Below are 26,677 nucleotides of genomic sequence, written 5' to 3'. Positions count from 1 at the left end.
CAAGTTAATGTCAGCCTCTTTTTAAATACATTTGCATTGGTAGAGTGAAGGTATGATTTAGTGCTTTCCAGTGATGTATTTTTGTACTAGTAGTAGGAGATTTAAAGCTGCTTGAACTATGTTGCCAAGTGGGCTCTGAACTGTGGCTCCTAAGTCCCATGGGATGGGAACTCTTGGCTTTTTCCTGAAACAGCTATGTCGGAGGTTGGAAATCCAGCAAATACCTTTGATACAGCACTTCAGCTTCTCTGAACTGATACATACTGGGCACTTTTCACTACTGCAGAAAATGCAGAATAGGCAAAGAGCTAGGGATCAGGCGTGGAGAGCCATAGCCTCCTGATGACAGCGGTGTTCCTGTGCAGAACTCTGTTAACAACAGCAATGATGGGAAATCTTGGAGCACGGGTGCACGTAGAGGGGAAAAGGGATGACAGAGGAAAAGTTGGAAGCCCAAAAATTAAGATGCCTGAAAGGCTGCCTGAATTCAGATTTGAACTGAAGCACCCTGAATCATATTGCCTCCATTTTATTACTGAATAGCAAAGAGTGCAGGTTTTTAACACAAGAAAAATCGCCTGGACATCCCAACTCTGCATCCTTCTGTAATCATACCTGCATGCAATTAGCTGAACATAGGTAAGAGGTTTCTAAACAGTGTGAATTCTTACACCATGGAGTATCTCCTTTATGCCTTTGCGGCAGTAGTGCTGCATGAAGTTTTGCAAATAATTTTGCATGGAAAAAATAGACCAATATTAAAAAAAAAATCAGACCCTGCATATATTTGCTACAGTGACCATGCAACATCATCCTGGACTCGGGTCTCTGCAGATACACATGCAAAATCAAGTCCTTGAGACCGCAGCTGGGAGCAGGTTTGGAAGAATTTGGAGGTATTTGCTGGCACCTGATATTTTATAATGCTGACAGCCCTTCACTGGTGCCTTATTAGCATGATTATAAATGACAGAGTGCATTAGGTGTAGAGTTTTGACTGATGTAATTTTTGCCAGCAGTTCAATTTTTTTTCCCCACACAGCTCTGCTTCATCTTGCCTTCTTATAGAGTTGCAGCTCACCAGTGTACCAGCAATGGAGAAACACCACAAAGGAGGAATCGTGGTGCCGTCAAACCCTCTGTATTTTCCAGTGCTTCGCAATTAAGCAGACACCTGTGGTAATCTATTAACGGGGACATGGAAGGGAAGAGAGTGTCCTTGTGCTCCTCTCTGCTGCTAAGTGATAAAAAGGCCAAGGAGTTTAGGAATTTTGTATTTGTCTCTAAATTTTTTGTCCCTCTGAGCTCTTCTCCCATATGTGATACATTTCAGATTTTGTCCAGCTGAGCTTTGATGGAGGACTCCAGGGAAGACTGGCTATTTAGAGGGATTAGGAGTTTTCAAGAAACTGGACCATGGAAGCAAAAGAGTAACTGAGTTTGTTTTCTTTACTTATTTAAATTGCCTACAGGGAAAATCCTCAGCTTCAACTGCCACGACCCATTTCCCTGACACTGAGGTCAGTTTACTGATTTCATGACTCCTTTCAGACGATTGAAGAGTGAAAGGTAACTAGCAATAAGGCATCTGGCTGTTCTGTAAGTTCCGTTCCTGCTGTCCAGGTACTGCCTGCATCTCTGCTGAACTCCTGTATATTGTGCTCAAAATCACCTTTGAAAGTGTTTAGATTATTTATCTGTTAGGATTTTAAACGTGTGCATGTCTGTGTATATGTATGTATGTCCATGGAGAAATGGATATTTTAAAACCCACACTTAACACACTTGATTGATTCCCTGAAGGTGCCCAGGCTGCAGGACCCCTCAAAGCTGGGGATGGAAAAGACCTTTTGTACCTGGTGCCCATCTCTGTCAGCAGAGGAACCTTCCCCAAACCATCACCATTGTGCCCCAGCAGTTGTTTTCTTAAAGCATGGTGCATCATTTAAGGTATCATACAGGCTGCATATACCCTGAAAGCAGAGGAAAGAATAAAGAGAGCATCTCATGGCAGAAGTTTTTACAGTCCCAGTACAGCTCAGTGACGATGCCTGCTCCTTGCTCTAAAAGGGCAAAAGGAATGGGAGGCTCATGTTGAAGGATGTGTCTTAGCTACAGCCTCAATTGGGCTGAGCAATGTTTTTTCAGCTCATTTCTGTGTCTGTATTTGAAATACTTGCTTTTCTGCTGTTTTAGCCTATGGGATTCTTTCTTTTTGTGGTACTGGTTTTTTTTTTCTTATTGTACTATAAGAAGTTAGCTGTAGGAATGTATGATCCACCAAGGCTTGCTTTTTTAAAGTATGAATTATGTATGTTGTGCCAAGAGCCTGTTTATCTTTTTGATTTCAGGAAAGAGCCTAACTAAATATATGAATCCTGATTTCAGATTTAGCGTTGTGGCGTTTTGACTGGTTTTGGTTTTTGATCTTGTTTTTTTTTTTTGATGTGGAGTTTGCTTCCTGCACTAACAAACTGAGTTCAGTTACACACAGTCCAGCAACGACATCCTTTGGAGCAACGCTCTGGCTAACAGCAATGAAGTTCATGGTGCCGCTGCTCCTGATGGACATAAAATGGAGGGAATAAAAAAAAATCGGAGTATCTCTCCAGCACGGCGTGATCATATGCTGCAGGCAAAATGTCAGAGCCCTCAGGATCATCGGACAGAGACACAAGGGTCTTGGGGACCATGGCTCCCACTTCTCCCTTGGTCCCACCTGATAAGAGTCCAGCTCTCGCCAGCACTGGGATTATTACCTATGTTTTATGAATGAGGAGACCGAGGTAAATGCAGCTGCAGTCGCATTTGTGGTCATCCCCTGCCTCAAGGACAGGGACAGGCTGGGAATTTGGGTCTTCCTTGCCCCTGTCCCATGCTGTGGCTGCAGGCAGGCTCATGCGAGCGAGCTCCCTCTCAGGTATCCATCTCCTGCCGCGAACCATCCAGCTCAATAAAACTTCTTGTGTACAAAAGCCAGAGAAACTCCTTGCGGGAGCCCGAGGCAGCTGTGTGTCGCTGCTGAACCTCTGCCACATGCCATGCAGCATCTAACCTAGGGCCCGAAAGTGCCTGGTGTCAAAGTCTGTCACTTCTGCCCGTGAATTGCTAAACACATCCTCTCCGCTGCAGGCTCACAGCACACTGTGGCCAGGGGACTCTGCTCCTCCAGTTCCGTAGGGAAGAAGCAGGAAGAAAACATAGCTGGAATCGTGTTTATTAAGCAAATTAATAGGTTGGGAAAAAACTAGCCACGGTGTGGGCATGCTTTCTTCTCACCTCCTGCAGAAGCGGGAGCTGGAAGCTGAGGCAGGGAGCTGGGCAGGTGATGAATGCTCGGCGGTGCATCCCTTCTCCGCTCCCCATCATCTTTGCTTTCTCTGCTGGGGGGCAAACCGCGGAGGGGCCGAGGGCTGGGGCCGGCGCAATCCCAGCCCCCGACGGGGCTCCGGCTCCCCCGCCGCACCTCAAATACCGGTGTGATACTGGTGTGGGTGCCCAGAGCCCTGCCCGAGCCCGACCTTGCCAGCCCCCGGGCACACGGCAGCCTCGGGGAGGTGGCGGCAGCCCGGCCGCCGGCGCGGTGCGATGGAGCCAGCGGCTCCCGAGCGGCCGCTGCCCTCCCCGGGGGGGCCGAGGGCGAGGAAGAGGCTCCCGTCGGTCAGGGATGCTCCCGGTGCCAGCAGCCGCGGGGACACACACGCACACCCCCTCCGTCCCCCGGGGCGCCGTAAAGGGAGGAGAACCGGCGGCTCAGCGGCAAAAGCCTCCTTAAAACGTCCCGGCTTTGCCGCGGCCCGGTGGGATCCGTCCAGCAGCGGGGAACGACCGTGCGAGGCAGCCACCGGGAATAAAGCCCGGCGGGGGAAGCCCCGCGGCGTCGGGACCGGCTCTTCGCTCCCCTCCCGGGGCGGGGGGCTGCCGGGGCCCGGGTGTGGGAAGGGGGAGGACAGGAGAGGCTGGGGGGGCGCGGGGGCGGTGCGCAGGCGCGCTGCTCCGCGCCCAGGTGTCCGCGGCTCCGCCACGGAGGCAGCTGCCGGCGCCGCACGGCCCATGGCTCTGCTGGGGAGGATCGACCGGCAAGTACGTACCGCTGCACTTGTCCGGGCCCCCCGGGCCCCCCCGCTCCCCGGGACCCCCGCCGCAGCCCGGCCGGGGCGGGGGGCGGCTCTGCCCCCCCCGGCTTTGGGCTGGGGTCCTGCCGCCCCGGGGGGGCTCCGCGGCGTGGGGGGGCGTGGGGGGGGCGCCCCGCTTTCCGCCCCTCCCCGCGGACTCGGCGTGGAGGTTACACGGCAAGTCCCCCGGGGCCGCAGCTCCCGCTGGAGCTCTGCAGGAGCCGAGGCGACATTCCGGCCAGGTTGCTGCAGCCTCATGAATGATACAGATATGTGTGTGTTTAAAGAATTTTTAGAGGAAGAGGGATGTAACTAATTAGCATCCCCACGCTCTCTTTTAATTGCTGCCAAATAGGAAAACTGCTGAAGGTGACAGAGGCTCGGCAGCGGGCTCTGCCTGCCTTCCCGAGAGCGTGTTCACACCTGGGGGTGCTTTATGGTCCCCTGCAGGAAACCGCGTCCTCGTCAAAAGAGCGGTGTGCGGGGGAACTCAGCCCCCAGGAAGCAAGAAACCACTTCGCCTTGGAAACAGGGGATGTTCCCAAAGTAAGGGCACCATTTTTTTTTAATAAGTAATCAAGCTGCCACCTGTCAGGAGCCGCCTCCCCGGCTGCTCCTCGGTTCCGGCGCGGCTCTGACCCGTGTCTCGGAGGGAGTGTCCGGGGAGGTACCGTGTCCCTGCAGCCGCCCTCGCTGCCTGCGCCTGTCCTGTGCCCGGGAGTTCCCTGGAAAGGGAGAGTTTCGCCGGGCGTGGGCGGGCAGAGCCGGGCAGCGGACGGGCGCTGCCGCCGGGGTGCGTTGCAGGTGGCCCCGGCTGCAGCCCGCTTCTCCGGCGGCTGGCGTGTAAACGTAGAGGACTGCGGAAAGCCACGCTTCGGAAAGGGAGGGAATAAAAAAGCGTTATTCCCCCCCCATACCCCCCAGAAAAGGCCCGAGCTGCCCAGCTGCCGGGCCGTTTATTTCATCCAAGCATCCCTCGGCAGAAGCAGCCGGGGCCGGAGCCTCGCTCGGCCCCGGGGGCGGCATCACCTGCGCGGCGGCGGGAGGGAGCCCCGCGGGGGCGGCGGGCAGCGCCGGCCCGGCTCGGCTCGGCCCGGCCCGGCCCGGCTCGGCTCGGCTCGGCCCGGCTCCCCGCGGAGCCCCGACCCCCGCGCCGGTGCCCGGCAGCTGCCGGTGTTGCCAGCAGAGACCGAGGAGCGAGTGGACGGACGGGAAAGTTTGTCTCAAACTTCCCCGGGTTTAGCCTCGTCTCTGCTTTCTCGGTTTGTTTTCTAGGAAGCCAAGTGCTTTTTTTGGTCGCCTTGTTTAGGTAATTTCTTATAAACCTCTCATCCTCTTCCACGCCTCTATTTATAAATAGTATTGATATGTACACAACAAATAATAAGAAACCGAATTTATCTTCGTGACTTTGGCCACCAAAAGAAACAAAACGAAGGTGTTCAGACCTTGCCAATTCTAAGTAATAAGACAATCGTGGTCACCTCTCAATGTGACATTTCTGAGCAGAAAGAAAATCTGGCTTCTGAGGTTACGGTAAAAATGACCAACGTTGCTACAATGCTGAGTCTTTTTGGAAGGAAAAAGAGCTGATCCCAAACCTGGGAAGCTCGACGGTTCCCTTCCTCGTTTCTTTCTAAATCCATCTTGTCCCTTTAATACAAATGAACTTTAAGCTCCCCCTGTCTTTTATTATTTAGATTCCTAGTCTTAATGACGCCAGGAGCTGCGCAAGCACACTCGCTAATAATCGTCGCGAACTGCATTTCAAAGAAACATCCCTGGAAGAAAAACACCGTCGTTTAAAAAAAATAAAGAGAGACTCCACCAAAAATGATAATGCGGAGTCCCTGCTGCTGATGGGCTTAATGCAACTGCTGCAAATCAGCACCTGCGTGCTAGATAAGGCAGATAACACCTCCAACAGTTACTTCCAGCACCCCCGTCCTCCTCGGGCTTATTTTTAGATCATTCCTTTAGTCGGATGGAGGTGGGGTTTTTGTGTAGGCGCTTTTTTTTTTTTTTTTATTATTTTTATTCTGTTATTTTTCTTCCCTGATCCTTAGGGAAAAAAGCGAGGGAAGGGTGAACTGGTTTAAATCTCGAGACGTGGGTCTACCTCGGGCCTTTAATAACAGCTCGCAGGCGGCTGGTCCCCGGGCACGGAGATAGCCGAGCTCTCCGCAGCCAGCACTGTCCAGGGTCATCTTTTGTCCCTGCCACAATAAACACACACTTGCTCCTCTCATGGAAATGAGCAGTGATCCGGATGCACCTTGAAACACTGGGAGAAGTCGTTGCTTTTGAAAACGATGTTCATTTTGTCTGACACACATCACTGCATAGATCAAATGGCTGCAGAAAGGTAGCAATTTGGCAGGGAAGTATTTTCTAAGCTTAGATGAAAGTGTGCTCACGGCGTCCGAAAATGCCTGTCTCACCTCCCACCTGCTTCCTCAGCCCCAAGTTTGCACGAAAAGATTAGACAGGCGGGATTTTCGTTAGAAAAATAAAAATAATAATGATGCGAGGAACCAGTGGCGCAATTCGCGCAGCCCCGAATCGGGGACGCTGAATCAGTGCTGCTTTTCCTACCAGGGATTCAACACAACTGCCATAATCTTGTCGGATAATTAAGGAAATTATACCTTAAACATCGGTCGCTTACAAGTTGTAATCAGTAATTCAAACTCTCGACAATTATGCAAATTGCGCTCAGGCTGGCGCTCGGACTTTCTCGCTTTTCCAACGAGGACTTTTCCCGAGTTTATGTCGCCCAGAAGCCGCCGGACCCGCCGAGCGTGGGGGCACCGGCGCCGCGCTCCCCACGCGGGTGTAAGCAAAGTCCTTCCACGCACGGGGGGGGGGGGGCAATGTCGGGTGGTGCCCCCCCCCATTCCAACACGGGGGGGGGGTTGGGGCAGCCTCGTTGCAGTGCGGGGGGATGCCCACGCATGACCGCTTCCCCGCGGGCCAGGACGGCCCCCCCGCGCCCTGAGCGCTCCGGGGGCGCTGGGGGGGCCCGGCTCCGCGCTGCTTGCCCACCGCTCCGCGGGCGCGGAGCGCAGCGCGGAAGGAGTGGCTTGAGGCTGCGCGCTCCCTCCTGAGTGGCTGGCGGCCGCGGCTCCCAAGCCATCCCTGGGGAGGAGTTATGATAATCCTATTGCCATTAAGGGCGTCTGGGCAGGGAAAAAAACCCGAGTGACCATTAGCGCGGAGGTTTAGTCCGTCATCTGCCTTCATGCCTGCCAACTGAGCTCCGTCCGGGGGGCAGCTCCTCTTCCCCAGCGCCGACGTGGATTTACCGCCCGTGGGGGGGGGCTGAGCTCTCGGCTGGTTTCGGCACCGCACACCTGGTCTGGACGCTGGACGCCATGTTGTGGAAACTAGCAGATAATGTCAAGTACGAAGAGGACTGCGAGGTGAGAAGCGCGGGGAGGGGTCGGGAGTGGGGAAGGGGGGGTCCGGCGCGGAGCAGCGCGGAGCTCCGCCGCCCCCCAGCCGCGCTGCCCTCCCTCCCCGCTCGCTTCCAGCCGGCGCCCGGCTCTCCTGCCTCCCCGCCGGGCGGGATTTGTCCCTTCCCGAAGACCGCGGGTTTGCTTTTTCTTTTTTTTTTTGCTCCTTCTCTTTGGAGGTATATTTTTTTTTTTTTTTCTTTTCCCCGAGTCTTTTGAACTCTTGAACAAAACGCGGGTGAAAGCCCCGGCTGGAAGAAACGAGCCCGCATCCCGCGTCCCCCACCCGCACGGTGGAGCAGCGCCTTACGGGAGCGGGCAGGAGAAGCAACAGCCGGGGCCCCGGGCAGAAGCGGGCAGCCCCCGGCCCGGCCGGCGGTGCCCGGCGCCCCCGCCTGCCGGCCGGCCGCGGGCAGAACCGGGCCGGGAGCGGCGGGATGAGCCGGGCAGCGCTCGGCCGCCCGCCCCGAGCCGACCTGGCTTCCCACGCCGCCCCCTCCGCGGGAGCGGCTCCCACCCCCGCGAGGGGCTCCCGGGTTTCGGTCTGTCCGAAAGCGGCTGTGTCCCCCGTCCCCCCCCGCCCGGCTCCGTCGGTCGCGGTCCGCATGCTTGGCTCCTACAGATTAGCTGCGGTCCCCTCTTCACGCTCCATTGGGACCCCATTCACCTCTTATTAACTAGCCCTGTTATTTTAACGACCGTGAAGCCAGAAGCTGCTAAATCCCTGGATCAGCTCGATGTAGACATCGAAGTTTTGACTGCTGAGATTTGGAATCGGGGGAGAAGCAGAGACGGGACGGCCGGAGGGGACGCGCCGTCCTTCCCTGCCGCGCCAGCAGCCGTCGGGCGGGAGCTGCGCCTCCCGGCCGGCTCCCGGGGCCCGGGGGGGCGGGAGGGGGGGCCGGGGGCCTCCGGCCTGCTCTGCCCAGGGCTCCTCTCCCCAAGGGCAGCGGGTCCGCAGCCCCCGGCCTCGGAGTCTCCTCCCCAGCCGGGGCAGCGCGGCGGAAACCGGGCTGCGTCGCTGATTTGCATTTCTCTTATTTTAACGATTCCTCTAATGACTTGCAGAAGGGTGAGGGTTAGTCAGTTGTAGTCGTGATGAGGAGAGCAGTGAGAACTGGTTTGTAATCTCTTCCCTGGGAGTGGGGCTGATTTCTTGCGCGAAGTGCCTTAGAAAGAGAAGCCTCCCTGGGCAGGAGCAGGGCGCCTCTCTCCTCTCCTCTCCCTCTCCTCTTCCCCGGTGCCAGCAAGTGCCACCGCCCGCTGTCCCCCGAGCCCGGGCTGCCCGCAGCCCCCCGCTGACGGCCGCCTCCCTTCTCCCCCTCCCTCCCCTCTGTGCTTTCCAGGACCGGCACGATGGGAGCAGCAACGGGAACCCGCGGCTCCCCCACCTCTCGGCGGTCAGCCAGCACCTGTACAGCCCGGCTCCGCCGCTCTCCCACTCGGGCGCCTCCGACTTCCAGCCCCCCTACTTCCCCCCCCCGTACCAGCCGCTGCCTTACTCCCAGTCCAGCGACCCCTACTCCCACCTCGGGGACCCCTTCTCCATCAACCCGCTCCACCAGCCGCCGCCGCCGCCCCCCAGCCAGCAGCAGAGCGCCTGGCCCAACCGGCAGAGCCAGGACCCGGCCGGCCTCGCCCCCCACGGCCGCCCCGGCCTCGTCCCCCACCTCTCGGCGCTGGAGAGCGGCTCCGCCGGCGGCCGCAGGGAAACGTACCGCCGCTCCGAGCTCCTCCTGCCCCACGGGCACGGGCTGGACGCCTCCGCGCTGGCCGATAACCTGGGCCTGCACGACATGGCCCACCAGATGGAGGAGGTGCAGGTAAGCCCCCCCCCGGGACCTCGCCGCCGCCCCGGGCCGCCCCCCGCGTCGTGGCGGGGGGACGGGCGGGCCCGGCGCCGCCCGGCTGGCAGAGGTGCCCGAGCTGCGGAGCCGGGCACCGGCCCCTTCTGCGCATCCCGGCTTCGCTTGCCCCATCCCCGCCCTTGGAGCGAAACCCGTTTTTTGCTCTTTCTGCCTTAAAATGGGGACGGGCGGGGTGGGTTTCCCAAAAGCCCCCGGCTCGGTCCCTCTCAGCTTTTCAAGGTGCCAAACTTTCTCCCCTTTCTCTTTCCAGAATGTGGAAGATCAACACTTATTAATGCATGACCAGACAGTCATTAGAAAAGGTCAGTAAGGTGGCACTGCAGTTTACTTTCCCTCGTCAATAGTTAAAGTTCACTGACGCACCGGTGAATCGATGCCTGATTACCTTTTTCAAAAAGGCAGATCCTTTCGGATCGGGAGGGCGGAGGGGATTTTATGCCACTCTCTCCGTCGTGGGTTTTTCTAACGCCACCCGAGGGGAGGTGGCGGCGGGGACAGCGCCGGCCCCGTGTGCCGCGGGCCAAGCCCCGGCCCGGCGGCGAGCGTCCTCCGGGGGCCACTGGCCCTGCCCGCACGGGCGAGCCCCTGCTCTTGCGCGTGGCTTTGGTGGAAACCAGGACCTCGGACCGAATTGGACGCTGCCCTGGACTACCCGCCTGTAAAGTGGCACGGGGCGGCTTTGTTGTTGTTGGGGTTTTTGTTTGGATGGGTTTTTTTGCTGTTGCTTGCACTCGAAGACAGTTTGGGGTTTTTGTTTTGGTTTGGTTTTTTTCCCCTTCAACTTCTTTACAAGACTTGGGAAGGAGTTCACTGGCATAAGCCTGCTCGGCTTTATCTTAATCGAAATCGTTTTGTAGCTGAGGTTTTAAGGAAGGAGAAGGACGTATTGACTCAATTTACAGTCATTTAGGTTTTGTTTTTTTTTTTTCCCTGCTTTTGTTTTTAAACAAATTTGTGCTTAACAAAAAATCAGTGGAAGTTTCCTCTGAAGACTTCAAACAAATACCTAGCTGAGGAAAAGCAGAAGGGTTTGTCAGAGCGCTGATTGCTGCCTTTAGCTCATGGGAGAATAATTTCGCTGTCAGATGCACCACTGAAAAATCTTTCCCCCTCCGGGGAGCGGGGCCGACCTCGGCTCTTTAACCCTTTCCCCTCGGTGCTGGGAGCCAGCAGCACACCACTGGGGGTTAACTGGGTGGGTTCGCAAGGGGATAGAAAAGCCGGATCGGTGGTTTGCTCCTTGCAAAGCCTTTGTTGGCCCCAGTCACTTAAAGGCTGAAGCCATTAACGAGCAGCGTTTTACTTTCAGTTCTTGCGAGCTGCATCCCTCTCTCTGGCATGCTGTCTGTTGTGAATTTGTTGGGATTAAATTCCGAAGGCGGTTTCTTAAATCCGCGTGTGCGAGGTGGAAGATGAACCCCGGCGGGAGCTGGGAGGCTTCTCCTTGCCCCGGCTCGGGAAGGGTTTTTGGCAGCAGCTGAAGGATGCTAATTCGGAGTCTGTAGCTGTATCGGGCTTTTTATAAGTACGGATCGCTAACTTGAGGCATGCTGCTTCAGAGATGGCTTTGTGCGGTTTTTTCAAAAGTATTCGTAGCTGTGCTTGGCAGCTCCGTGAAATTTGGCGTGGCAAAAAGCAGCTGGGGGGGGAGCCTTTCTGGGGGGGGAGCCTTTCTGGGGGGGAGCCTTTCTGGGGGGGAGCCTTTCGGGAGGAGCCGAGCCCCGCACTGCGGACAGGTGGGGACAGGAGCAGTGGCCCGAGCGTTTAACGCAAAACGAACTCCTGTCTTCTGATCTTTTTTTGTAGAAAGTAAATTCCCTTGCTGCTTCCTCTTTATTTTTCCCCTTTATAAAATACCTCCTTTCCCTCCTCCTCCCGCAGGTCCCATTTCCTTAACGAAAAACAGCGCTCTGAGTCTCCCCTGCCAAAAGGATGGATTAATTGGGGTGGTCATAAACCCCAATGAAGTATTTTGTTCTGTTCCGGGGAGACTTTCCCTCCTGAGCTCCACGTCGAAATACAAAGTGACAGTAGCAGAGGTGCAGAGGCGGCTCTCGCCCCCCGAGTGTCTCAACGCCTCTCTGCTGGGAGGGGTGCTCAGAAGGTAGGCTGCAACTCCCCCTACAACCAGCCCCATCGGGTCTCTTCCTTGTGATTTTTTTTCTTTTTTTCTTTTTTTCCCGTGCTTGTGTATGTGTGTGAGCAGCCAGATTAGCACAACGAGGAGCTAAGAAAACCTTTTAGCAAATTTCTGATTTTTTAAGAAGCCCAACAACACTGAATCCTAATAGGCTTTGGAAATAAAACTTCTTTGCACTTCTGCTGCTGCTCAAGAAGTGCTATTAACAGCTCTGACAGCAATTCTCATTCTCTGTTTAAAGGTGGATTTTTGTCTCAAAACCAGCCCATGGACCTTTCTTATTCCTCTGACAAACTGTTTCCCCATGGAATGATTTTTGGATTAAATCTCGCGGTCTTGATTAATCATTACAAGGACGCTTCATCTGTCCTTTTTTGCATACGCTTAATTCGGCTTGTGATCGTTCTACAGCTGTTGGTTTCGATGGTGCAGTTTGAAACATTTTGATTTTGACCTCTGCTGTGTTTCATCCTGGCTGGTTTGTAGTAGAGCATTTAAAAAGTAGGTCACTTGAAAAGAGCCTGTTTTTTATCTTCCCCCCAGTAGAACCCTATTGAATGTCAGTAACTGGAATTTCTCATCTTTAAAATGAAGAGTTCCCTGATGATAAATAAGCCCATTTTTTTTTTTCTCGTTAATTACAGAGCCAAATCTAAAAATGGTGGCAGATCATTAAGGGAAAAACTGGATAAAATTGGCTTGAATCTTCCCGCTGGTAGAAGGAAAGCTGCAAATGTGACGCTATTGACATCTTTGGTGGAAGGTCAGTCTTGAACGTGTCTTAAGAAGAAACTTTTTTTTTCCCTTGTGTACAGCTTTTATCCTCTAGGCAAAGCATGCAAAGGCTAGAAAGTCAATGAACGTAATAGAGAGTGTTTTGTTTATTTTAAAGTGAGCATGATGGGAACATTGCAGCGACTAACAGCTGTGTTGTCTTTGGGGAGCTCCTCTCCCCTTCTTCCTTCGAATCCAGTCCCGAAGCCCTTGGCCCCAGAGCCCTGCCCGCACAAACCCTGCCCGTACTCCTCTCCCTCACGGCTGCATCGCCAGGACGCTAGCAGGGATGCAGTAACTCTGCTGTTATTGCCAAGCTGTTCGAAATGCATGTTTGTCCGGTCTCTGTTTCTCGAGGGGGCTGGGTTGTTGGGGGTTTTGTAAGAATGTGTGCAGGGAAGGCAAAAGGGGTGAAACTCATCACATCAGTGGGTTTGGTTCCCTATTGGGAAACTTAAAATAAGTCCGGGGCGGCTGACTCCAATGCCTGGCCCTACCTCAGCGGTATCCTCAGAAGCTTTTCTAATAAACAAGCATATAAAGTGAGATTTATAGCTTTCGACTTCCTGATAGGAAACTGGAGCCCCTTTAATCTGTACCATGTTATGTGGACCTTCTATCAGTTAAGCTGACTTGAAGGGGGTGTGTATATATGTGTATGTGTGTGGTTGTGTTTTGTGTTTCTGTTTAAAGCAGCTCCTGGTAGTGGTACAATTTAACAGGAATAGAAGCAGCAATTGAAAAGTGAAAAATGGTCTAACAATATACCTTACTGCTATTTCACTTCTACATCAGGTCAAATAATACAGCAACTTCCATTTAAAACCTTTCTTTGGAAGGTGGGTTTAAGAGAGCTTATGTGTGCGTACACGCGCACATGTACGTTGCAGGTAGTGCACTGATTGTGCCAATCCATTTTTTAAGCCTGATCAAATTGCCTGAATGAAAAAAAAGTGGCCTAGTTATACACCTTACGACTTTATTTTCTATATAAAAATGCTTATGAGAAAGTATTTAGAAAATATACTAAACTGATAAACCCTTTATTATACAAGTGGAATTTAGTTGCCAGGTTTTTTAAATATCAGTGGACAATTTGATCTAGACTGATTCTAGTCTTTGCTGCATAGCTAATCTGGGTAGAGATAGGAGTTTTTCTTTTCGGTATAAAGGCAAGAGAATTATATTTTGTAGCAGTCACCACATAGATTTTTCTTGACGCAAACTTACAAAGAAACACTGATCTATTAATTAGAAAATGGTATGGAGTGGTATAGGGGTAAAATAGTGGTGTCCCTTTCTAAAATAGAAAAAATTCACAGTACTTTGCTTAATTTCCCCGATCCCCTTATAATAAATGGATGTAACAACATTTAATACGCATTCCCTTTTACCCACGCCAGGTGAAGCTGTACATCTTGCTCGTGACTTTGGTTACGTTTGTGAGACAGAGTTCCCTTCCAAAGCAGTGGCCGAATATTTAACTAGACCACACATGGGCCGCAATGAAATGGCAAACAGGAAGAATATGCTTCTTGCTGCAAAGTAAGTTTGGGGCTTCAATATTTTTTCTTTTTTTCCCCCTTCTCCTTCTTAAAGATGCTTTTGTCTGACCATGACTATCTGTGACTGTGGACAGTTTGGTACTTTTTCATGTGTAATTTTAATTGGGGAGATGAAGCAATTCTTTGGTTTTGGTTTGAATTCAGCTATGGCAGCAGTTATTTTAGCCTGAACCAATAATACTATAACAACAACGCTGTACGATAACTCTAAAGCAGTTTGGAGCAGTTCTGTTGTTTTTTCTTTTAACTGTAGTAAAAACTTCAGAAAAAGTCCTACAGCAGGACAGCTATATCTCTAAGAAAAAGGTGTCCCTAGAGCTGACAGGGTTGAGGACTGGGAGGGCAGGTGAGGCCTAGGCACGTGAACCAGTGTCGGGACTGGGAGCAGGAGATGGTTCACCCACCTGCGTACGTGCAGCCCAGAGGGGCATCTCCAAGGAGAGCTACTGGCGGGCGGGCGGGAAGCTGCGCTGCCGTGTCCTCCTCGCTGCTTTTGGCAAAAGCAGCACGCCGGTTTCCCCCATGGGACACTAGGAGTCAAGAGCTGTGGGCAGTCCCTTTTCACTACTAGAGCTGCAGATTTTTCTAGTTCAGTGAAAGCCAACCTTTGGTAGATGTCAAAAAATCCCTGTACTTAACTAAATTCCTGTTGCAAAGCTAGATGAGGAGGGAAGGAAGGGTAAAGGAGAGAAGCTTTGTTATGGCTGTTGTGCAGACACTTGTACCTGTAAATAAACGGCGCACTGAACAGGTCTCTGGTAGGGAATACCTGTGCTGAGTTACGCCTCTCTTAAACCAGTGGCTGGGGTGCTCGCTGTCCCCTTCCCCCCGCAGCCTTCCCAGGCTGAGGTTTAACAAAGCCTTCAGTTCATGCTCCCTTCTGGTCCGAGATGTTTTCTGGTTTGGGGTTGGTGCAATTCCTTGCTTTTGAAGGCATCCTGGCTCTGCAGAGGATCTGAGAAAAGCCTGCTTACTCTGCTGAGAAGAGTTGCCCTGACTTTGGGCTCAGATCAGGAATGCAAAACACACTTCTCCTGTTGCTGAATTAATACATCTTCCCCTGAAAAAGAGACGACCTTTCACAAAAATCTCTCAGAAATATAGTCTCTATTTCCTATAGCTTGAACATCATGTTTTTTACTGAGCACTGCCCCTTCTGCTCTGCAGTGTTATCACTATTGGTATTGTTATTAGCACTAGTAACAATCTTTTGGAAGATGTTTGTGATTGAGAAATTCTGATAAAGTGATGATTCTGCTGAGATTGCTCAGCCCCTGTGAAATCCCATCAAGGGGACAGATTTACAAGCAGCAAACAACATATGCTTGAGCATTATTAACCATTCATGTTTTGCCAGGCATATGTGTTAGTGTTTGCAGGATCAGGGCCTAGGTCTCTATTAAAAGAGGGCATATACATGTAATATGTTCAACGCAATTGAATCTATTCAGCTGCTTTAGTCTTTCTAAATTACTTAACTGCAGCTGTGGAAGTTCTCATAGAAACTAGCCCTAAATTCCCACTCCCCCCTCAAAATCTAGAGCAAATGATGCAGAGCCAGCCAGAGGCCAGAGGTGGAGAGATTATTCTGCAGAGCGTGTATGCGTTTTTGTGGCAGAGATATAACAGAAGGCTCATCAGAAACGGGTGTTAATAAATAGCCTTTAATTTTAGACAATGCTGCTGATGGAGTAATGAATTTCTGAAAACTCTAATTCCCACATAACTGCCAAATATTTGATGTGGACTTTCTCCGTTATTTATTTATTTGCTTTTGCATAAATTCCCACCATGGTGTAAAGTGTGATCGCTTTGTGTCTTGCAGGCAGATCTGTAAGGAATTCACAGACCTCCTCACTCAGGACAGAACTCCTCTTGGAAACACGAGACCAAGTCCCATCTTGGACCCTGGCATCCAGGGCTGTTTGACTCATTTTAGCCTGATCACACATGGCTTTGGGAGTGCTGCCATCTGCGCTGCCATGACATCCGTCCAGAACTACCTAAATGAAGCATTAAAAATAGCAGACAAAACATACATGAACACTGGCGACCAGAGCCCTGCAGAAACCAACAAAACCATTGATAAAATGGATAAGCACAGGAAGTAAAAGGAGCGAAACCAGACTTTAAACTCTTCCTCCTAAATGCAGACTGGGATCTTCTTGCTGGGGGGAACATAGAGATTTGGGTTCTTTTTTTTGTTTGGTTGGTTGTTTTTGTTTTTTTTTTTTTTAAGAAAGGAGGGGAAAAAAGGAAAAAAAATCATCTTATTCAGGATCTTCACTCCCCCTGGATCCATGAGACAAGTCTTTCTAAAAGCTGCAGTACCCCTTATCTGTGGAAGCAATTACCAGAAGATAAGTACTTGGTACAAGCGTATTGAAATCCTTCGCTGTAAAAGTGGTGCTATAAAGGGTTTTTGATGGAAATATACAAAGAGATATATTTAGATTCCTTTTCCACATCTAAGTATCTAGTGGTGACCAGCTTCGTGTGTAGTTTTTAAGATACAGATTTTAGATGGAAGCCTATTTGTTATCTGATACAATTTCAGGGTTTTATTCTCTCTAAATGCAACAGTAACAATAAAGCAGTATTAAACAATGGTATATAGATTTATGTACATTAAAATTTTTTATAAACACCCAAAAATAGTAAGATTATTCTGTGGGTTGGTTGGTCTGTTTTGTTTTATTTTGTTGGTTTTTTCCCTTTATTTTCAGATTACCATAGGAGAGTACTAAAATCCTGCTAGACTTATACGTTTTCTGATGGCATTTGACATGCTTATTTTTATGGAAATATTCAGGCTTTTAAAAACTGCAGTAATGTTGGCTGCAGTGGATATTCTCTTGATATTTTTTTAACAAGGAATAGTTCAAAATGAAAATGCTTTTAGAAAGTTCACTTTCTGTGTCTAAGGATATTGCAGCTTTATTTGCATATTTATATTGTCTTGTTTTTAAATTGGGGGGGAAACTTGAAAGAATAGGCACATAACTTTTTTTTTTTTTGCCTATTAAGGCCAAAAAATATTTCCAGGGAGGCTTTATGTGTATTAAGGGAAGCAGTGTGTTGAATGTAAATATTTATTTATGTGTAATTTAATCGGATTTGTAAATAATGGTGAACTTTTTAATACCTTTTTTTTTGTTTTTTTTGTTTTTTTTTTTTTTTTACACAAATGGGTTTCAAATTTTAATTTTGGTAAGTATTTCAAAGGTAATGGGTAAGCTAAACATATCTTTAGGTTTATGCACAGGTATGTTATACAGGGTATTTAAGACTTTTTTTTTTTTTTTTTTTAAATATCTCAATTCTTGCCACTGAAGATTAAATCTAATCTGAGGTGTATGTTCACAAAGCAATAATTTTGTGCATCATCCACCTGATAACTGACTAGACATGCAAAATGAGTGTGTGAGTTAGTGTGTATGTGAATAATGGAGGTTCTGAACTATCTTTACATATTTGTAAATGTTCCCAATATAATTCTGATGTATATGATAACCATATAATAAAAGTATTCTGGATAGAAGCATGGAATGGTTTGTTAACTGAAAACAGTTTTGTTTTCTTTCTATACTTTGGGAATGTGGGGCGAGTAGCACTAGAGGACATTATGTATTGAGTCATAATTGCAGCACTTTGTTCGGATTAATAGAACAGAAATATGAAGCTGTTTGCCAGTAAAACTAATGGTTTCAATTAAACACATTATGTATTTCCAAGAATCTTTTTTTTTTTCTTCCTAAGATGTCATTATCATGCTGGCTGCCTATTTAAATAGGCAGCTTAAACACACTGCAAGACTTCCTCTAAATAAAAATCAATCCTACCAGCTTTGTCTTCTAGTGAATCTGACTTTATTAGAATAATCTGTCTCTGATGACATATATTTGCAAAATCCTGGCGTGTGAAATTTGATAGGTCTCCCATCTGGTTTGAGCCCAATTTTACCGATTTGAGGAAGTTTACGGCATTTTACAGAAAGTGCCCGCAGTGCTCCGCGCAGCAGTGGCGAGGCAGGATCTGAGGCTTTCAGTGGCATTCAGTCTCTTGGAGGCAAAATAACCAAACCTTCCTGAAAACAACTCAGTCCTTTTTCAGTGCTTTCTAAAACAGGACCAACATGAACCTGGGCTTTATTCTGTCCTTGGCGTTCCACCGCCTGATCAATCCGTCAGGTGTGTGGCTAGGGCAAACATTATAATGATGACACTGGATGTAAGTGCGAGTAAGAATTTGGTTCACGTCATGGCAGTGTGTTTCTTCACGTACGTGGAGAAGAGGCAACATGTACAATTTCTGAATACTTTGTTTATAAGTTCTTTTTATGCTCTCGTTTTTCCTCTAAAGGGTAAAGGCAAACCACTGAAGGTGTGCAGGGAGAAGAAAGGGAAGCTCAAAGAGATGAATGAATGGATCAGTGGTGAGCTGGGAGAAAGCTGGGTTTTGAGTTGCAGTCCAGTCCCCTTCTCTCCCAAAGAGGTGTGAAATGCCAGTCTTTACATTTGTTAGGCTCCTGGCACTTGAGAAATAAGTATTTTGGACCATCTGTAGACACAAGCGCAGTGAGGACATGTGTCAACTAACAGAACTTCTAAAATATACAGACAATATACCATTCTGATAATATATTTTTATTGATTATATTTGTATATACACACAGAAATATGCTAGGCATGGTAAGAGCTTGTTCAGAGAATGCGATGCTAGACTTCTGGGTTTTTCTTCTGTTTCTGCTGCTGGCCTGCTTATACAGCATATATAGTAAGGTATTTTAGCTGCCAGACAATGGAATCTTGCTTTTTATTAATGCACAAAACCAGGCTCTGAAATAATTGCCCCTTGGGATAGGAAATAAGGATGTTTCCATTTATTCCTGCGTGCATTCAAGCAAAGCCAGTCAATTGTCTAATGTACTGACTTGCGTTCTATTTATATGTTTGGAACATTAGAAATGTTGAGTTTCCATTACCTTAATGCTTTTCCTCTACTGTATGTTTTAGATGGTACACTATTTTGAGGCTCAACTACCTTATAAGCTGCGCCAGTAATACGAAACAAGAACAACGTCTTCTGCTCCATTCACTGAAGAGAAGTTAAACTCTGACCTGAACCTGTCTGTCATCTGAAATTATTAATCTTAAAGAAAATGTTAATAGGTTAGTAACTTCTTGGGAAATATCAAAAACACAGAGTTATCTGAACACACAGGAAGGTATTTGGTTTTTCCCAATCCTTAAAATTTTATGCTTTTTACTGCTTTTACATAGGCTATTCCCAGGCTGGCTAAAAGAAAAAGTTCTAATGTAAGACTCCTGAAGTTCCACTTTTTGTTTTCTTTGAAAATGGAATATTCAAAATTATTGTCCCTTGCCCTTCTCCCAGAAAAATAATGGGTTTTGTCTTCATATAAGGGAAAATTACTTTAAACTATTAGGAATTAAAATTCTGAAGTTGAAATGGACCATTTTAAGTATTGCCCTTCTGCAAAAATGTTATTTGATACATACCCACAAAATAGTTGAATTCATGTCACTCGGTATAAAAACGACTTGTGGAAAAAAAAAATATGTCAACCATCTTTCGCTTGGCCATCGGCAGCAGCTGGGCATCCGAGGATGCTGGGGTCTTCCCAGGCAGTGCCAGAGCCAGGGCAGGCAGCAATGCTGCTTGCTTCCACCTGCGGCAGCTGAGGGCACGGCCTCTGCAACCCTATCGCCTGACGGGCAACCCGACTGTTACAGGTTATTAATTGCAAACCTGATGATTATTCAAAGTCCCAGCTCATCATCTGACTTCATGGAAGTGTTGCCTTCAGTTTAAAAAGAATTTTTTGTTCACAGCTTTAGAGAGAAATAATGATGCAAAACTAGTGATATATAGGAAAACAAGGAAAAAGAATGAACTGTCTTAATTTAGTAACTGACTTCAGTTCATTTTTGACTCTCAGTTTTTGCTTTACCCTTCACTTGTTTCACTGTTATTCACAAATGGTTCGTCTCACCCTGTCTCTTCTGGCTGCAGCCCTACTGCTGTCTGTTCCTCTGCTTCCTCAGACTTTTGCAATATGAATAAACCCAGCAATACATCTTGAAATGGGTTTAACTTGCTGTGATAGCCTGCTGTGCTTATTTGTCGCAGCCCTTTCTTCTCTATTTTTTCCTGCGTGTGATGCTTATGTACATCCTTGTAGTTATTTTGGCCTAATGGTGTACAGCCTCGGTCCTGGCAGTGGGCTTGGGCTGCCTTCTGGGGCATGTTCTGCAATAAAAGCTTCTTTTTTGTTTTTAAAATTTATTTTATTTTTTTTCTTTTAAGGAAAAAAATAGGGTGCTGTTAAGACTTTGTCCCCAAACTGTTACTTCACTAAAAGAACATTACAGGGTTAGGGACAAAGATGCTTCCCTCTCACTAAAAGAATCTCCAAAGTATAACATGTTTCTGTTCATTGATGTTTACAGGTTTCTGTGCGGGGAACCTGGAGCCAGTTTTGCCGAGCGCTCTGGGGTCCCTTGGGATTGTGACCCCGGGCCTGGTGGTGAGCCACAGGAAATGCATATGAAACCATGCAAATGAGAATTTGTTCCTAAGCCCTGGCCGCAGCCAGATACACCGCGTCTCTGCAAAACTGTGTTATCCAAACCAGTTGTGGTCTGTCATAACAATTCTATGGTGCCTGGCTATTGCTGCTGCCTATTGCCTAACGTCACTTCATCCACGTAGCTGCACGGATGACCATCCCTGTCAAAATTACACAGGGCCTATGCTGGAACCGTATTTTTAACAAATCGTTAAATCCTGTTCTGTATCATTTGGTGCCTTCTCCTTTCATTTTCACTTTCATAGGTGATCTAAATAAGCTTTCTCCCTGTTTCAGATGCCATTTTGCAGTCAGTGGATGTTCTTGCGTGTCTGACAAGGATGTTCCAGCTGGTTTCCATAGGCCATTGTTGTGTAAGGGCTGGCCACAAATATTCCAGTTTTCCTCTCTTTTGGCTAAACAGCCCTTTTTAACTGGTTCTTGTGAAGGCATTGTGCACAGGCTACTACTGTTCCTTGACATGTTCTCTCAATGTTCCATTTGATCTACATGTTTACTCATAATTTAAAATTAAAAACATGTAATCGTACAAACACTTACTCTCTCTGCCATGAAACTCAAAGATCTGTTTATTAATATAGCAGAAAATTCAGAGATCTATAATGAACAAAATAACAGAAGTAATCTTTTAGGTGAGCTTTAGACCTTATATTTCCAGGTCAGTCCGCATAAAACTGAGGGAAAAGCAGCAGTTTAAGAGGATCTGAAAGGTAGCGTTCTTCAGCTGATCACTGCAATAAAAAACTGATTTCTAGTTAATTGAAAGAGTTCTTCAGTAACAACAGAAAGCAGTCTAAAATGATGCCAGCTCCCTTGCTATAGACAGGGACGCTAAAGCAGAGAGAAGAGAAAATGTTTGACTGCGGCCCTCCAGTAGGATGGTGTCTGTCTGGGAGCAGAAAGCACTTTTGCCAGGTCTTCATCCTGTCCTTCCTCCTTTGCATTGCATCAACTCCAAAGAGAAAGAAAAAAAAACAACAAAAAACCCCCAAACGAAACCACATGAACAGTAGAGGTTTTGAGGCATATCGAATGAAATGCATTATTTTACCTTTGTAAGGTAATAAGATGCCCTTTACGTTGTGTCAGGCTGTTGCACTTCTGCTTGTTGTTGGAAGACCACAGACCTGAAAAAGCCACAAGGGGCAAAGGAAAAGACCTGCAGCCGTGAGCCCTGCTGCCAGGGCTGCAGGCGTGGGGTCGTCCTCCGCCGTCTCTGCTGGAGGACAGAGGGGCCGAGGCAGAGCGCAGCCCTGCCTTGCTGCAGCCTGGCGGCTGGATGATGCTGGGGCTGAGCTGGGTGCTGGACTGTGAGCTGGAGCCGCTGGGATGGGGGCACACGTGGTTTTGGCTGTGCAAGAGAAACAGTAATTAACCTCCAGCAAAGGGGTAGGGCAGGTACTTGGGACCAGTAATTTTCTCCAATTCTTGCAGCAAAATTTACCTGAGCTCATTTGTCAAGCTTTGAATCCTTAAATCTATAACTCTAATTAATTAAGAATCTCTAATTACCCCAAAACGGTGCTCTATATTTAAGGCTAAGGTGTGGTGAAATCCAGAGAAAACATGAGAGAAGCCGGAGGATGTTCAGAGCTGGAGATGCCAGGAAACCGTGCATTTTCCGAGATCAAGGTGCACGTAGGTGCAAAGGAAGCCAGACGGCTCAATGTGTCAGTGAGACCTAGGGCAGGTCCTAAGCTGCCAGAAGTCACTCCCCAGTATTTAGACATCTATCCTTGGGTGTCTTAAGAAAGCAATGACCACCAGACCTCTCAGCAGGGGGTTCTTACATTGGAGACCCAAAAGTCAAGTGACCTTTGGGATTTAAGCCCAGCTCTGGGTATTTTCTGTACCAGAAGCACATTGGACAAGGCTCTGGTTTCTTACAGCCTTGAATAAGAAACCCCAGTGGGGATATTATTGAAAACATCAGTGCAGATGGGTTCTGGCCCTGCCCTCATAAGAGGAAAAAGCCCTTTCACAGCTGAGGTCTTATTATATTAAGTTAAAAATTTATAGCTTTTAACTAGGCTGTAACCAGTTAATGTGACTCAGGCAAAGATGCAATGTGGACGGAGGCATTACTTAGAGCTACCATTTTTGCCTTACTGCAGAGGTTATTGTTTTCCAGACCTCACACACAAGTTCCTAGAAGCCCAGGCTAAAGCACATGTAGGAATTAGGCTCTGAGGTCATCTGATGAAGTGAGGGGCATCAGCTGGGTTTTGGGCTGCTTGACTGCAGCAGAGATGAGCCTGGAACACTTCTCCCTGAGCAGTGTTGGGCTGAGCTCCTTCTCTGGGACTTGCCAGCACCATCGCTTCAGCAAAGGTAAGGCTTCTCCCTCGTCTGCCGTGGGCGGCTGACAACAGTGGTTGTAGACAGGGTACATCTGCATGTGTATCAGGTCGTTGTGAAGACCTTAAAGGAGGAGGAAAATTATGTATGCTTCTAGGGAAACGGTAGGGTCTCCCCTTCAGAGCCTCAAGTACTGTTTTCTAGCTCCAATAGCAGGAAATCTTTGCATTGTCCTCGCAAATAAACACCTGTACTTAGTGGCTTTGTCTGGTGGAAGATAAAAGTTGATAAGATCCTGGTAAGGCTGTTGTGAGGCATTCCTGTTAACTTCCCTCCAGAGAGTGTTTCCAGGGATTCACTCCAGAAAAACTGCTAGACTGGGGGAAGGATTCAGGGTGATCAGTGATCTTTGTTAACATTTGAAGCAAAAATGATCTCTGCCTGCTATTTTTCAGGACTTGCATGATTGTGGTGTTAAAAAGCAACATAAGCGTAGCTAAAATAAATCCTTTTTTTTTTTTTTCTCATATTTGCTGGCAAGGTATGGTGTAGTAAATTGCATCAGAAAGGTAAAGATGAGAATGAGTCGTTGGGTGTTAGCTAAAAAGGTGAGAGAAACGTGTTAAATCAATTATGGGATTTCCTTTCCATTCATTTTTCTCATGTAGTTCAAGAGCTAGGAGCGGGGGCAGGGGGGGAAGCAGGATCAGCTGTTTGGATTGCTTCAAGCAGCACCGTTCGCCTGGGTTCTTCAGGACAGGGCAAACCTTCTCCCTTGCTACTTTCTTGAAAACCTCGAGGTTTTCCCCTTGGAAGCGCTTTGCCCTCTGAGCTGCGATGCGCAGGCAGCGACAGATGCGGGGATGCTCCGAAGCCTCCGCGCGTGGGGACCCGGGCTCTACCTGGGCCCCTGCGTGCGCGGCCGCGGGTGGGTCGTGCTCAGGCACCCCATGGGTGCTGACTCACAGCGGCGGGGGCCACCTACTGAACCACCGCCCGGCTCTCGGCAGCACCTGGCTCGCTCCGGAGGTCTCGCAGCCAGCGCCGAGCAGGCCCCAGCCTGTTTGGGCTGGGAGATCTAACGAGATCACAGCCGGGGCCAGGGGTGATATGGCCGCAGGCCATCATCTTACATAAAACCCATACATTTGCATAATGTGTTTTACAGGATTAAAACTGAGGAAACTTTTTTTTTCTTTTTGCATAAAAGGGAAGAAAATAGGTGAAAGAGCTTTACAAAAATGGGATATCAGAAACCTGTGGTTTCCAAAATGACAGTGTCGGTAACTGGGTTTGAAATGATTTCGAGGGTGACTGTCCAATTTGGAAATCTGTCATAGTGCACTTGGGGACAACAACAACCCAGAGGTAGGACTGTAAACAGAAAGTGAATATTGGACCAGTGATGGGGAAACTCATCCCTTTTGAAGGAGATGTTTCTCCAAACCTGTTGGATGCTGCACGTAGGAGAAAAACCCTCCTTCCGCAGCAGGGCTGTGGCGTGGAGAGGGTTGCCAAAGCTTGTCGAGTCACAAAACCAAGGCGTTCTTACTTTGCTTAATTACAGTGGGTGACTCGGATGCTAATGCAGAGGTCAGTAAATGGTCTATGTCTCCAGAAATGCACCTTACTTGCAGACTTGGCCAGTGCTGGCTCGCTGGGAGTGAGTGATTTTCATGCAAAGGCCACAGCGTGGATCAGTCTGCTGACGACTTGTTGCTCAGCTGTACGTGCTGTGCTGGGCTTACTGCTTCCCATAGGGGCTAATCCTGCACAAGTTCTTTAGTGGAAAAATATGTGGAGGTGAGGGGAAAAAAAATCCAGGAAATTGCGAAGCTTGGATGTTGTCTCTGCTGTGATGCATTAGGAAACGCTGGCTGGTGCTTGTGAAAGTCTGATAAATATCCCAGAGTGTAGCTATGGCCATGGACCTCATTAGCTACAGCTGCTGCATCCCAAAAAAAGAGCCGAGAAACTGGCCACTTTGGGGAGGGTAGAAGACAACAAATGTCCCTGCTGGCTGGATGTGAACGTAGGCTTGGAAATTCAGTCATCTGCTCCCCTAAAAGTGTGAAACTTGGGGGCACGTGGGGCTCCTGGGCTGCGGTAGGGCAGGTGCCCAGCTCCCTCTCGGGGAACGGGGTGGCCGGGCTGGGCAGCAGAGCTGGACGGAAGTTATTTTCAGCTGTTGCTTAAGTGAACCGGCTACGATTTTAATAGCTGGTTTAACTGAACCAACCAAACTGCTTCCAGCACAGCCCTGTACTTGTAGGTGATGAAAAGACTTGAATGAGAGGCAGTATTGGATTTCCTGAGAGGCTTTGTTTTAGCAGGATTTGTCTTACTAATCCCTCGCTCAGCCACTCCCTGCAGGACTCCCAAAGTTGTGGTCTTCAGCTTTTCCCCAGGACTTGGCAATGGTGTCCATGGCTATGCCCATGTACAGGGGTATATTCATATGTGTGTGCAGAGGGAAAGGCAGAGGCAGCTGCTTGTTCTGGATGCAGGAGATACATCTGAAGTATCTGTGGTCAGTTCAGGCATATATTTAGGGCCTCTAACTGTTGCTGAAATAAATAGAAGTGAAGTACCTAAGCACTTTGCAGATGAAGAAGACATGGCTAAAAAGGCAAATGGCTGCTTGCCATAGGAGAGTTGTGAGGGTTGTGAATGGGCCTGCACTGTGGTCCTGGGGTGAAAAGTGCCATGGATGGGAAATCTATACTGTCGGCATGGCCAATATAAAGTGGTTGTCCAAGGAACTGGACTTGTGTCCGGTGAAAAATCTTAACTTTTAAAAATTTTTATTATGTCTCTTCTCCTCCCCCCTCCCCTTTCACATCTCTTATGAAATAAGCCTCATAAAATTACTGGTCGGGGAGGAGGAAATCTTCTGCCTTCTACCAGGATGCAAACATAAAAACAAGAAAAAAAGGAAATACACAAATGTTGAAAGAGAGGATTGCATGGAGGAATAGCTCCATGTCTGTGCTAATATGGCTCATTTGACTTGCAGCACTTTGTATCTCTATATGTTTTTCTGCTTATTTCCTCTCATTCTTCCCTTCTTCCCTGAGGTTTATGTCCCTGCCTTTTAAAGTGTGTCCCTGCACAGATCCAGGATCGGCTGTGTGACTGTACTGCTGTTATCAGGAAGACACAAGGAAAGCCAACTCTTCTTGTGGTTCCTACATGCAGTTCCCTGAACCCTACATACGGCCTGGATCAGTATGCATTTAGGGGTGTCAATACACCTTCCACTCGGAAAGGTGGAAATGGTTATTACGTGATGCGCCGGAGCTGGGATGTTGTGGAATATCCTCTCTTGGGAGTTTAATGAGCCACATTACAATAACAAGTCAAGCAAACCTGTCTGTGCTGCTGCTGCTGGGTGTGAGAGCTGATTCCTGGAGCTGGTGATTTGATGTCTGGCTGCTGAAAATCTCTTTAGCTTATTCTTGTGTCCTGTACTTATTTCTGAGGCTTGAAAGACTGTCATATGCAGGCAACTTTGGGACTGTGCTCCCAAGTACTTCGTAGACAACAGAAGTTGTACTTCCCAGTTTATCCAAAAGAGCAGTTTGAAGGAAAGAAGGTTCTTGTGTCTGAGGAAGAAATCTGAAAACTTATGAAGCCTGAACTGGGCAAACAATGGAAAGAACTAAACTTCCTTCTCTCCTTTCTTTTTTTTTTTTTTTTTTTTGTTTTTGTTTTTAATCACTACGAAAGGAGAGCGTTCCTCTGACATGTGTTAGCTGACCTTTACAATACAAGGGAAAGGTGTCAAAGAATGTACACCCTTCTCAAAAAATGTACCTAAAACCCTCCCCCAAGGCCCAGACTCTTTCT

At 48.5% G+C, this 26,677-nt stretch overlaps 2 protein-coding genes across 2 annotated transcripts in view; both read left to right on the top strand.

The window, feature by feature from the left end:
• The window catches only part of RTF2 (replication termination factor 2), a 50,788-nt gene extending 49,257 nt beyond the window's left edge, over positions 1-1,531 (top strand). The window contains exon 10 of the transcript XR_014229689.1: positions 1,473-1,531. The gene's annotated coding sequence lies outside the window, so the exon portion shown is untranslated. The remainder of the gene's footprint in view (positions 1-1,472) is intronic.
• Positions 1,532-7,489: 5,958 nt separating this feature from the next.
• On the top strand, positions 7,490-16,028 carry TFAP2C (transcription factor AP-2 gamma; the record flags this gene model as incomplete). The annotated part of the gene is made up of 7 exons (XM_082325566.1): positions 7,490-7,537; positions 8,917-9,393; positions 9,689-9,740; positions 11,320-11,542; positions 12,223-12,341; positions 13,756-13,897; positions 15,743-16,028. 7 exons carry the CDS (start codon positions 7,490-7,492, stop codon positions 16,026-16,028), a joined length of 1,347 nt encoding a protein of 448 aa, XP_082181692.1.
• Positions 16,029-26,677: the final 10,649 nt, after the last annotated feature.

This window comes from Platalea leucorodia (genome assembly GCF_965183815.1).
Source record: "Platalea leucorodia genome assembly, chromosome: 13".
NCBI classification, from domain to species: domain Eukaryota; kingdom Metazoa; phylum Chordata; class Aves; order Pelecaniformes; family Threskiornithidae; genus Platalea; species Platalea leucorodia.
This window is presented reverse-complemented; position numbering and strand designations above follow the sequence as displayed.